Source organism: Momordica charantia, assembly GCF_013281855.1.
Source record: "Momordica charantia cultivar OHB3-1 chromosome 1 unlocalized genomic scaffold, Mcharantia_2.0 BLBB01000001.1, whole genome shotgun sequence".
Taxonomy (NCBI): domain Eukaryota; kingdom Viridiplantae; phylum Streptophyta; class Magnoliopsida; order Cucurbitales; family Cucurbitaceae; genus Momordica; species Momordica charantia.
The window spans coordinates 17492161-17504298 of NW_028275157.1; the positions used below are offsets into that span (position 1 = coordinate 17492161).

Sequence of the window (12138 nt, forward strand, 5' to 3'; positions counted from 1 at the left end):
AACTAAGATTGTTTTTAATTGCATCAATTAACTTCTAACTTGAGCAATCAAATCACGATCATGGGAGTGAGGTTTTAAATCTACACTGTGTTCAAGGGAGATATGTTAGTGATTTTATTTCTCTCTTCCTATATTTTCTCAATCTAACACAAGTTCTTTCCTTCTTGCTAATATAGTTTCTCTTCTCTCTCTCTCTCTCTCTCTCTCTCGTCTCTATTTCTATATCTGTACCACCATTTCTTAGTATTTATCCTATATTCTCACTCTCTAACACATTTAGACCATTTGACCCACCAACTTAAATATAACTACTCAACCATCGGGTAGGTTTGAACATAGCTCAATGGTTTAGATATTTACCTCCAGTCAAAAAGTCGTTCAAATTTCCACCTACTAAAAAAATTTGTCTCTCTCTAATATAAGATGTAATTTTTAATAGAATAAAAAAACTACATTTGTAACAGTGTACTCACCCTGTACAATAGTAATTTGTTGTCCCTTTATTTTTTTTTTTGTTAAAAATCAATCAAATAATACAAGCAGTAGATTTGATTAAGTCCATTCGTTAATACGTTCACAAATATAGTTATTTGAAATATTTACAAGAATTTGCTGCGGCCAAGAAGTAATGATGAATAACAAAAAAAAAAAAAAAACAAGAGAGAAAGAGTAAACAAAATTTAGCTCACTAATTTTTTTTTCGTCATTTTAGTTTTTGGTCATAATTTTGAACCTTCCAACCTTAATATAATTAAAAAAATTTAATGAAACTTAGAGTGGAAGCAAGTGGCACTGGATAGAGGAGAAAAACTCCGACTATACGCTACAAAAGAAAAAACTCCGACTATCCACTACAAAAGAAAAAAATTATTTAGTAGTTGGTTTGGGGCCCGGTGGTGGTAGGTGTGATGGGATTGGGAATGGAGTAGGTAAATGGATTTTATTTTTTATTTTTACTTTGAGGTTGAGTAGGTAAGTGGCTTTTATTTCCCATTATGATTGAGAAAGGGCCCAAACAAATCCGCCTTAATCACAATTTAGACTTACTTTTTGAATAATCATCTCAAGTGTTTATTTAAAAAGTGTTTTTAAATTTATTATCAAACACTCAAAAAACTATCTGATCAAAACATGCACTGTAAAATCGCAAAAAAACCTACATTATATACCCTCTAAATTAGTAATTCTTTCCAAAGTTACGCCAAAACATGTGCTATATTTATGTCTTATCTCCAAATCTAATCTTTTGTTGTTTTTTTCCCTTAGCAAAAGAAAAAACGATGAGAATGGTTAGTAAGGAAAGCATAGCAAAAATATGGTTAATGAAATTGTACCTTTACTCTATATGCTTTTACGCTTATGTCAAATTGAAGTCAATGGTTATATTATTGTTCGAACTTCATTAAAATTTAGTCCATGTAATTTTTTATTACATCTTTCAAATGAAAGAAGTAATGAGTTTACTCCACTCAAAAACCTTTATACAATCGTTATTTTAACTTACATGCTAAATATTAAACGTCAATACATCATTTCTCTTTAGAAAACGTGTCACATAGGAAAACAGTTAACATTGGGTAATACCAATATGACAATTTTGAGAGGTTTAACAAAATCATAGAAACTGTAATGAGACTTTTAAAATCATATAAATGAAATTGATACCAAACTCACGTCACAAAAACTAAAATGGTTGTCAACCTAAGAATCGTGTTAAAACATTAAGACACGTTTGGTAACGTTCCCAATTCTTATTCTTCATTTTCAATTTTATTAAGAAATCTAAATCTTCGATAACTATTTATGCAGTTTTTTAGAAACATTTTCCAAATTTTATAGAAATTTTAGAAACAACAAAAATAAGTTCTTATTTCTCGTTCTCATTTCTAATTTGTTCCAACATAAATTAAAATTTTGTTTTATTTATTTTTTAATCCATGGAGGTTGATAGCAAAAACGAGCATAGCTTAACGGTAATTAACATATAAACGAGAACGTTATTAAACGAGCTCTTAATAACTTTTTTTTATAGGTTGAAGTTTGAATTTCCATCCCATATTTGTAACGTTATATTCTCAAAAGATAATTAAAAGAATTAAAATGATAATTTAATCTTAATGAACTAACAATATCCTAACATTGAAAAATATATCATAAATATATCATGTGATTCACTCATTTTTAAAAGTAAAATAGGAAAATCAATTGAGATATTAAAATTATATTAAAACGACAAAAAGACAGTTTTATTCGGTGGATATTTTAAAGGATTAAAAGGTATTGTAAATTTAAAAGATTAAAAAAATATACAAATAAAAAGATTAAAATAAAAAAAAAATTTCCACCACGTGCCATGCATTAGAAGCTGGATCTTTTTAAAGAATTTATACCTACCCCCAAGGCCAACTACTCGACCTACCAACCCCACGACGTCACTCGTTAATTAAAAAAAAATCGAATGAAATTACAAAAAAATATATTCAATTTGACTAAAGTAAGCATAGTTTAGTGATAATTGATATACATCTCAAATCAAGAAGTTGTGAGTTCGATCTTCCAATCCCACGTGTGGTACTAAAAAGAAAATATGTATATATATAGTCAATTTGAACTTTAAGTTTAATTTAATTTAATTTGTTATGGTAATTGTCCCTGTTTAATAGATGAGGATGGATATTTGAACTCTAACCTCATGATTTGATATATGTGTCTAAGACTGTGGGTTTGATCCGTATTGTACTAAAAAAAATCCAAATGAAAAGGGCTGAATGACTCGAATATACCATTTGAATTATGTTTAATGTTCTGGATTCTTATCGTATTGGTTTATAAAAACTATTTTTAGATCGTATATCTAAAACAATAAAAATTATGTTAATCCATTATTTTCGAATTTCTCACCAACCGAAGGCAACCTTTTAATTCTAAGTTTCTAAGCACTGGAAAACAATGAAAAAGGGAATAATCCGTTTTTAAGTTGGAAATAATCGATTAGGGTATTTCGAAAACAAACAATTCTATAATATATTTTGAGAAGGGGAGAGGGAGAGCGACGGCTGTCATAATTCACAGCACCCACAGAAATTGATACTGTTGTTAAGCACAGCACTGACATTGAAACTTCTCCTGGAGAAAGCACATATATATATATATATATATATGGACGCCACTGCCAACTCTCTTCTCTTCGTCCGATTCGGTGCCCCATCGCTCGCTTTTGCTTCTGATTCCAGGTAACGCTCTTCTTTTGCTTTCTTTCTTACGTTCTCGATCATGTTTCGGCCTTCTAAGTTCAACTGATTCAGATTTCTTTTGACTCCGGTTACTGCAAATTTCTTGGGATTCATTCGGCCGTTCAAGTTCTACTCTGTCAACGAGTGAGCTAGAACCGTTTTCCTGGTCATTTTGGAGCTTTGTAATCGTTTGATGTTTATGTTTTACAATCTAGCGTGGTTGGAGTTGTTACATTTTGTTGCCGATCTTTATTTTGAATTTTGATGCTAGAAGTCGGGGCTTTTTCCTCCTGTCCTTCTCTTTCACCTATTTCTTCGCATAATAAATATTGGTTCAATATAACCTCTTGGTCGTGTATGGCGATCTCTGACTGTGAAGCTTAATTCAGCTAGCTGAGAAACTGGGGTGCGTTGGCAGGGACCATGGAGGCCAAAGTAGGACTGTTGCAGCATTTATCAATCCGGATTGATTCTGAAATGTTTGTGAGGAGACCGAGCGGTTTGGGCCGATTTATTCAGCCAATTTCTGATAAGCAGAAGCTTCCAGCGCTGGTTTCGGCTTTTCGGCAACCTTGGAGACTTCCAAATCGACTCAGGAAGATCTCTGTAGAGACCTCCTGCTCTCGTGACAATATTTCGGGTAACACAAGATATTGAACTTCCAGTGTGATTAGAAATGCGCATTTTTTGTTTCCTCTTTCCTGGTCATTTCATTTGTTTGATTTGTTTGAGTTGCATTCTCATTGACGATTTTGACTTGGTGATTGGAAACATCATCTGACATGACAAAGCTGTTAAGCAAGTATGCTTAGCTGCGATATTTTGATACTGTTGCTTTTCATGGCTGACGTTGATTTGTAGACAAAATTTCTGTTATTTGGATTCTTACAAGAGTTCTGGTGAATTCATTCATCCATTTTCTGTCCCAATTTTAATCTCCATTTGTCTAAACAATCAAAGATTACGAAAGTGTGAACTCCATAGTATAATTCAGTAACACGAGACTGCATCAGAAAAATTTTAGTTATTTTTGAAAATGAAAACATCAGCATCTCTCATGTCTTATTGCACCATAATCTCAGATTCTCGTTTACTGGAGAGAAGTAATGGTGTTAACTAAAATTATTGAATGCAGAGAAATATCATTGATAGTGTTCTCTAATCTTGGGATGAAGTCTAATATTAAATTGGTGAAAGACTCAGAAAAGTGGAGTGACACAGAAAAAATTAGGTTGTCCACCTCCTAGGTGGAATCAACCGGTGAGCATAACTCTTGATTTTGGCCAATGAGTTAAGAATTATTTATATTCTCAAGTAAGCAAGAGGAACAAGAATGGACGAAAATGATACTCATTCGCGCTGGCAAGTGTACCTCTGCCCCCCTCCCCCACAAGGGAGTGGGTTCTAGTTCAAAGATACCCTCATTCCAAGTAAATGAGTATTACTAAAGTATTTTTAGGTGCTTTACATGGATAATATATAAAACGGTCTCAAACTGATATAGTGTCTAAAATCCTTGATAAATGCACTCTAGCAATCATCCCTCCTTCGATAATTATATTTCTTGTTTAACTGATCTCTCAGTGAGTAAGCACCGTATTTATATGACCTTCTCTTGGACTTTTGAGCATCCATTGCCCTAAAATCTGTTGAAGGAGAAGTGCAATACTGAGCGGTTACTCTATCTTGTTTAATGCAATTAATGACCCTGTTGCTAGACCCATGTTGAAACATGCCTTTTTTTTTAATTGATTAAATATCAATTTTTTATTAGTTTTTACTTCTTAAAATTATTTTGTTGTTGACATGCCCGATGAATAATCTGTATCATATTGTCTTCCTCTCTCAACCAATTGACAGGCTTATTGCTTTCCATTAATTATTTTGTAGGTTTGACATTGGAAACTGAAAATTTTCATCCTTTTGACAAAGATCTACTTTTAAAGGTTTGAGAGAATCCTTGTCATATCTTGCCTTAAATCCTTGTAGAGATGTGTGGCCGTGGTATACGTGCTTTTCTTTTTGATGTGTAGCATTTAACCCCCCACCACCAAAAACATAACTTTTAAAGTATAATTAATGAAATTTGAGCAGAACTTTGATGTGCAACTTTGAAAGTTCATCTGACTTGAATTTCGCAAAATTGCAGGATAAATCACTAGAGGTCCAGCCTTGTCTAAATGGACGATGCATATATCTAGTTGGTTAGTGTCTTTTCTTTTTACATTTTATAATTGGCAATTATTCTCTTGGATACTAAGTCTCTCAAAATGTTCATTTGCAGGAATGATGGGATCTGGAAAGACAACCATAGGCAAGATTTTAGCAAAAGAATTGAGTTACACATTTTCTGACAGGTTTGCAGTTTAATTGCCAACTAACAAAAGACTTGTACTCTGATTTGAATTTTAGTAAATAAGGAAGTAAAGAATATATTGCAAGAAAAATTATTGCCCAATTTCCTATATCATCATATCATTATTCCAGCATCCACGGTTTATTATGAAGCTGAACTGGGTTGCATGAACAGTATTGAAGTGATGTTGAGGACTGTACAACTGAATGAATCTAGTGGATAGTTGCAGCTCCTCATGCAGAAAATTGGATTTGCATAAACATGGGATCTAATATGCTTTTGAGCTAGGCTTTCTGATAGAAGAGTTTGGCATCTATAGTTTGTCTTCTTTTTTAGTACAAATATGCTAATGCAAGTTTCTTGTGGATGATTTGCTTTCATATTAATTCTGCATTACATTTCGGGATGCTACAGTGATACATTAGTGGAGCAAGAAGTTGGTGAAGCTTCAGTGGCTGAAATTTTCAAGCGTTATGGCGAGGGCTTCTTCAGAGATAAGGAGGTAAGTGATGAAGCATGCGATTTGATTGTCCTTCACATTTGTGAAGTTGGTGGTTCTTACAGTCTACTGTATTTGATGTTTTGGTTTTCAAATGAATCGAGTGAAAGGTGGAAAGCAGAAGTACGCTGCTTCATACAATAATTTTCTGTGAAGTGAAAATTTTTAATAGTTGAGACGTTGGGGGACAAATGTTAGAATGTAATTTTCCCTTTTCCTCTATAGAATTGAAAGGATCCAGGATTTGTAGGTCTTAGTGTAGAACGGGGTGTCCAAAATGCCAGGTGAATTTTTCAAAGTTAAATTTGGTTTATAAACTTGAATGGATTGGTTTGCCTCCACTTAGGTTGAACCTTGGTAGACATCTAAGAAGCACGGACACTTCAATTTGGGAAACGTGTCCATGTTGGATACTCTGACACTCGGACACTTATTTGACACGTATCGGACACTTGTTAGCTCCATAGATGTGTGTCACACACTAGTTATACATAGTGAATATGGATTCAACACTTGTTATAGGCATGTATCAAACACTTTTCAAGCATAAGAAATAGACATAAATAGTAACATAGGACAAAATAATAAATTTTGAGAGCAAAATACATCGAACTCAATTTTTAAAGTATGAAAATGCATAAACTTATTGATTTTGGATTTCCTACTTGTATAAAAATGATATATACTTAAAAAAAAAATGGTATATTTTAATAAACATGTCCTTGACGTGTCCGTGTTCTAGATTTTTAGAAAATGACGTGTCATATCTGTGTCTCGTGTTTGTATCTCTACTTCTTAGGTAGATTGGGTTTGTTTGTGAATACTAAAATTAGTTTGGATTGAACTGAATCTATTCAAGCTTATCAATTGAAAAAGTATCTCTTTATTTCTAATATGTTTAGTTGTATATATGTCTTTTTTTGTTTTATTTCATTTCACAACTCTTTTAGATTTTTGTATTCTCCAATAACTTTTAGGAACTAATTTGTTCAAGTCTTTGGAATAGTACTTTTGGTAACGGAAAATACTATTTTGAACGGCCATTTTCAATTTAATGTGTTAAAATAGGGTAATTGATCCTTATTATTATTTTTCTTGTTTAATTATTAATGATTCGAATGATACGAACCAACCCAGATATTATATTGGGTTGACGTTGGGTTTGGTACACTACTTTTAACTAAAGGTTATTTGGTTGAACAAATTCTGTGTTGGGTCCAAAATGTCTTGGCATTCAGCTCAATCCACCCCAAACACATCTATTGTTGAACATTACTATTTTTATATTTCTAATCATTAATAAGTTGCTGGAAATTAACTTCTAGTCCGTTGGCTCATGCTCACCTCTATGACATCCATTCCCCCCTCCGGTCCCAGCTTCAAATCTACAAACTTAACAAATATGGAATTATTAATCAGTTGGGTGTATTTATTGATTAATTAAAGGATTGATTGTTGATTTCCTATAATTAGGAACCGAACTGCTAATCACTGATTGATTGATATTTTAATAACTATTTGAAAATTATGTCCTTTTCAAATGTGATGGTTTTTAGCGATTCTTCCTATCATCCTAGTAACTACTGCTCTGTCTTTTTCACCTCATCTAGCTGCTATGATTCCATGCAGCTAAGTAAAATTTTTGCAACTATAAGCTGTTATAGCCAGATCAAAGTTAGTGACAGTGATTTTCCTGTTAGACTGAAGTGTTGAGAGAACTATCATTGATGCACGGGTTTGTTATTTCCACTGGTGGAGGTATTGTTGTTCGGCCTATTAACTGGTAATTTATTTTGACACACACTTTCTATTCGCAACGTGGTCGTCTGTTTTGTTAAGCTGTCCTATTTAATTGTAGGAAATATATGCGGAATGGGATTAGTGTCTGGCTAGATGTACCGCTGGAAGCCTTGGCAAAAAGAATTGCTGCAGTAGGTACCGACTCTCGCCCCCTCTTGCATCATGAGTCAGGCAGTGCCTACACAAAGGTGGTGAATTCATTTCCCATGAGATAACGTTTATCCAGAAACTATCCTCTTTTCATTCATTTGGTTATTCGGGGATGTTGCTTATTGGTAGCAAATTCGTGATGCTTGATCTGCTGATCCTCACACAGGCTTTCAGGCGATTGTCGATTCTTCTGGAGGAGAGGGGTGACGCATATGCCAATGCTGATGCCAAAGTCTGTTTAGGAAGTATGAAATTAGAATATCTTGATATTCCTTAATCTGCATGGAAAAAAGGAAGTAAAAAGTTCATAACATGACATCTTCCCCCTAAGTTCCAATGTATGTTTACTTTTCCAGTATCTTCTCTTGACTTTCAGGTCTTGCTACCAAACTGGGTTTGTCAGACGCATCTAATCTGACACCTGTAGATATTGCCATAGAGGTCTCTCTCTTAACAAATTTGGATTTTTTAAAATTTATTTTATGGAACTGCTTGAATTGTAAGTTGTATTTTGATTTTCTTTGCAGGCGCTTGTACAAATTCAGCACTTTCTGGAAAAGGCAGATGATTATTCTGCGGCAAATCTTCAATAAGCCTCTGTTGCCAGTTTTCGAACATGGCATGGTAAGTGTTTCTTTGAATTGATGATTTGGTGTGAGTAACCTTTGGAATTTCAGTGTCAGAAGTGTATCTATGAAAATTTTGAGATAAATACAACTTTTGGGTGTGTAATATATTCGTGTATGCATGTACTGCATTTGAAATGAAAAACAAATTTGTGAATTTTAATTTGGTGTAGCCGTTGTGATTACCATATACTCCATTGCATTTGAAATTAAACCACATTTGTGAGTTTTAATTTTTATCTTTGATTACCATATTGGTTAATGGTAACAAAATATATGTTATTTTATTATAAAATGCCATGAAATAGTTTGAATATAGATTTTTTTTTTTAAAATGCAAATTAAGAAATCTTGAAAGAACTCGTTTGGTAATTTTCTTCTTTCTTATTTTCTATTTTTTTAATTGGTAAAATTTCTTATTTCTGGTTACAGTTTGAAAATTATTTTTTGTTTCTAATTCTCTAAATTTTTAAATTAGAAAAATATTTATATAAGAATTAATTTGATAATGAATTATGCATTCGATCCAACAGGTAAAAAATGGTAGCGGTTAGTTGACTAACAGAAAGTGATGTGGCATAATTATATTAAATGACGTGGTAATGTTAAATAATTTTATATTATTTTTATCTTTTACGTGTGATTGTCTTTTTTTCCTGTTTCTTTCTCCGCTCTTCCCTCTCTTTTCCCTTCATCTTTTTTGGAGAGCCCTTTAAACTTCCTCGTCCCCTTTGCGCAGCCTCCTAATTTAGTTCTCATCCAAGCACAAATGTTGTGAAGAATTTAAGGATTTGAAAGCCATAATGAAGTCTACTATGCTCACTAAGCAACATAGTAGCAGAGATCTAGCTGCTGATCTTTTTTAAGAAAAGTCATCGATTTTTTAATAGGTTTTCTTCCTAATTAGAAGAAACCACCTTGTTGACAACAGCTGCCATTGATGAGGAAACACAGCTCTAGAGAGCTTCAGATGGAAGAAGGGGGCATTTGTGGAGTATGAAAAGGAGGAAAGGAGGGTTTTGATAAATGGCATAGAGAGAGAGAAGGGAGACATGACGGGACCATGCCATCAAAAATCCCTCCTCTTTTTTTTAAAGAAAATTATGGTGTTTCAAAGAAAGATGGAATGGAATCGTGGATATTAGAGAAGATGAAGGGAAGGGAAGAGAAAAAAAAATAAAATTATTTAATATTACCACGTCATTTAGAATTTACCAAACTCATGTACTATTTAAAATTATTTTCTAAAGATTTGGACCAAATTAATTAATAAACACTTTAACCAAAAGTATATTTTACCTTTTTAATATTTATTATACACATTTTATAAGTAAAAAATTGATGAAATAATAATTTATTTATGTTTTGAAAAGAAACAGAAACAAGTTCCTTAAAAATCAAAATCAAGAAAGAGACCAAATTGTTCCTTTTTTATCTCAAAATACATACGCAATTTTTTAAGTTCAAACTATGGTCATTTACAAAGATTCAACCTTAACCCGTACGGATTTCAAAAAATAAATATACACATACTCATCCAATTTTCCACCTTTTTTTTGTGGTTATAGTATATAGAGAAATAATTAAATAAAATCAATCCTAACTTGGACTTGTAGGTGGAAATCAATATAAGGTGAAAAGTCAATGTCTTAACAAAAAAATTATATTGAATTTTCTTCTAGCCTGGACATCAAAAGATGCACCTCGGTGAGGTAGGCAAATTCGAGAGTGAATTTAGATATCCTATATATATATATTTATAACTGGGAGTCAAACTTTGCTCCCCTACATTCAAGATATATTGCTCGAGTTTTTGGTATTAAATTGATTAGGAGATTCGAACTTAGAAGTTTTCAGCATAACCAAACTCTTGCCCTTTCCTTTGGGGAGACATAAGTACCAAAATTTTCAATAACCAATTGATTATACAATATTTACGCTATAGATTCTATTCATTCAGCGGAGACTATTTTAGTTCCCAATGCCAACTCCAAAAGATAAAAGTATTTCTTGTTTTCCAGTTTGATACAATATCAAATACATCCCTCATCTCAATACATTTTACCTAAGTAGCAACATTCAACTGCTAAATATGTTTGTATCAATAATTGTACGCAATTCAATCACTATGTCCTAAACTTTTATCTAATCAAGTGACACTTTAATCATGACTTAGAACGATAATGTAACATTACTCTGTTAAATTTACTCGTATATACATACTTGAGATTGATTGAGACTTGATATGGCCGGAGAATTCAGATATCATCGGACCAGTCGCCGGGATCGTTATCGTAGAAAAGGCCATCCACAATCTGATCAATTAGCGAATCAATGAAGGTGCTGCAGCTGATGCTGAAGATTCGGCCTACTCTGTTTCTGGCGTTGGAGGAGAAAGCAAAAATGGCCGCCAAAATCACTGCTCCCAAACAAACTCCTGCCGCCTCCTCAATCCCCTCCAGATCCATCTTTCTCAACACTGAATTTCCCGTCACCACCTCTACTGTTTCAGTCGCCGCAAACACAATCTGCAAACGTTTGATTTTGCCGAATAAATTAATTACTCGCTAAGAAGTTGTTTCAGTTTGAAGATCGATCGATCAATCAATCGTACTTCTATTTGGCTATTGTTTCTATTGCCTAATCTAATTTTAGACTTACGAGATCGATGAAACCTAGAAACTCACCATGGCGAGGCGACCGGAGATGATCTCGAAGTCGTGGCTCTCCTTCGAACTCTCGATGTACTCCGACAGAGTCGCGAAGAACGGAGAGACGTCGTCGTTTCCACCGCCTCCAGAGACTCTCCTGATCCTCGTCTTTATAGGGACGATCGGATCCGATCCGAAGGATCTCAGAGTACATAGACGAGGCTGTAGAACAATCTTGGCGGTCTCCGGATCGCCGGACTTAGGTTTCGGAAGCGAGACGGGGACGGCCGGCGATCTCGGGGGGAGATCGGGCAAGGAGGATCTCAAGCGGCGGCCGCAGAGAACAGTACGAGCGGGCGCCGCCATGGGAGAGGTCTGCGATCGAGGGCGGAGAGATTCGAGGAATTTGAGTACACGGACACGTAATCATATCAGGGAAGGACTGACGTGGCCGTTTTTCTGTACGCTAAAGTACTTTTCAGTTGGGTGAGACACGTCATCTCACTGATTGGTTCTCCCCTTTTTTGTTCTTTTTTGCAACAATTAAAAGCTATGCCACTATAATATTAATATGTATAATTTAGGTTTTTTTTTCCCCTCAATTTGATCTTATCCTTTGTGAATTGATTATTTTTTCAAGGCTTTAAGAAAATAAAATAAAATAAACGATGATATATGAATTTTAAAAACTATCACGAAAGGGAAATCGACATTTCTATCGAAAAAAATCAAACAAAATATAAAAAATATCAATAAAATGTGACTAATATATACATAATATTAATATTAATCATTTTTACGATTTTTTATTTCTCTAACTTCG

At 33.7% G+C, this 12138-nt stretch overlaps 2 protein-coding genes across 3 annotated transcripts; one reads left to right on the plus strand and one right to left on the minus strand.

The window, feature by feature from the left end:
- The first annotated feature begins 3070 nt into the window (after nucleotides 1–3070).
- Nucleotides 3071–8827, plus strand: SK1 (shikimate kinase 1). Of its 2 annotated transcripts, none has more exons than XM_022276783.2 (11): nucleotides 3071–3233; nucleotides 3623–3873; nucleotides 5124–5179; nucleotides 5383–5437; nucleotides 5518–5590; nucleotides 6004–6091; nucleotides 7789–7871; nucleotides 7947–8076; nucleotides 8205–8283; nucleotides 8415–8479; nucleotides 8566–8827. In XM_022276783.2, exons 2-11 carry the CDS (start codon nucleotides 3657–3659, stop codon nucleotides 8629–8631), a joined length of 912 nt encoding a protein of 303 aa, XP_022132475.1. In that variant the 5' UTR covers nucleotides 3071–3233; nucleotides 3623–3656; the 3' UTR covers nucleotides 8632–8827. The 2 variants fall into 2 exon arrangements, with proteins under 2 accessions (XP_022132475.1, XP_022132476.1); XM_022276784.2 differs by having other exon boundaries at nucleotides 3074–3233; nucleotides 3652–3873.
- A 1830-nt stretch (nucleotides 8828–10657) lies between these two features.
- Nucleotides 10658–11762, minus strand: SEP2 (stress enhanced protein 2). Its single transcript, XM_022276789.2, has 2 exons — nucleotides 11352–11762; nucleotides 10658–11192 (listed from the first exon to the last, which is right to left on the minus strand). The coding sequence occupies exons 1-2, from the start codon at nucleotides 11679–11681 to the stop codon at nucleotides 10923–10925; spliced, it is 600 nt and encodes a 199-aa protein (XP_022132481.1). The 5' UTR covers nucleotides 11682–11762; the 3' UTR covers nucleotides 10658–10922.
- Between the last annotated feature and the right edge of the window lie 376 nt (nucleotides 11763–12138).

Coding starts and splice junctions, on each gene's coding strand:
- SK1 (XM_022276783.2), top strand. CDS start 3,657: ATGGAGGCCAAAGTAGGACTGTTGCAGCATTTATCAATCCGGATTGAT. Junction 5,180..5,382: donor ACAAAGATCTACTTTTAAAG/GTTTGAGAGAAT, acceptor GCAAAATTGCAG/GATAAATCACTAGAGGTCCA. Junction 8,284..8,414: donor TGCCAAAGTCTGTTTAGGAA/GTATGAAATTAG, acceptor CTTGACTTTCAG/GTCTTGCTACCAAACTGGGT.
- SEP2 (XM_022276789.2), bottom strand. CDS start 11,681: ATGGCGGCGCCCGCTCGTACTGTTCTCTGCGGCCGCCGCTTGAGATCC. Junction 11,193..11,351: donor TCTCCGGTCGCCTCGCCATG/GTGAGTTTCTAG, acceptor AAACGTTTGCAG/ATTGTGTTTGCGGCGACTGA.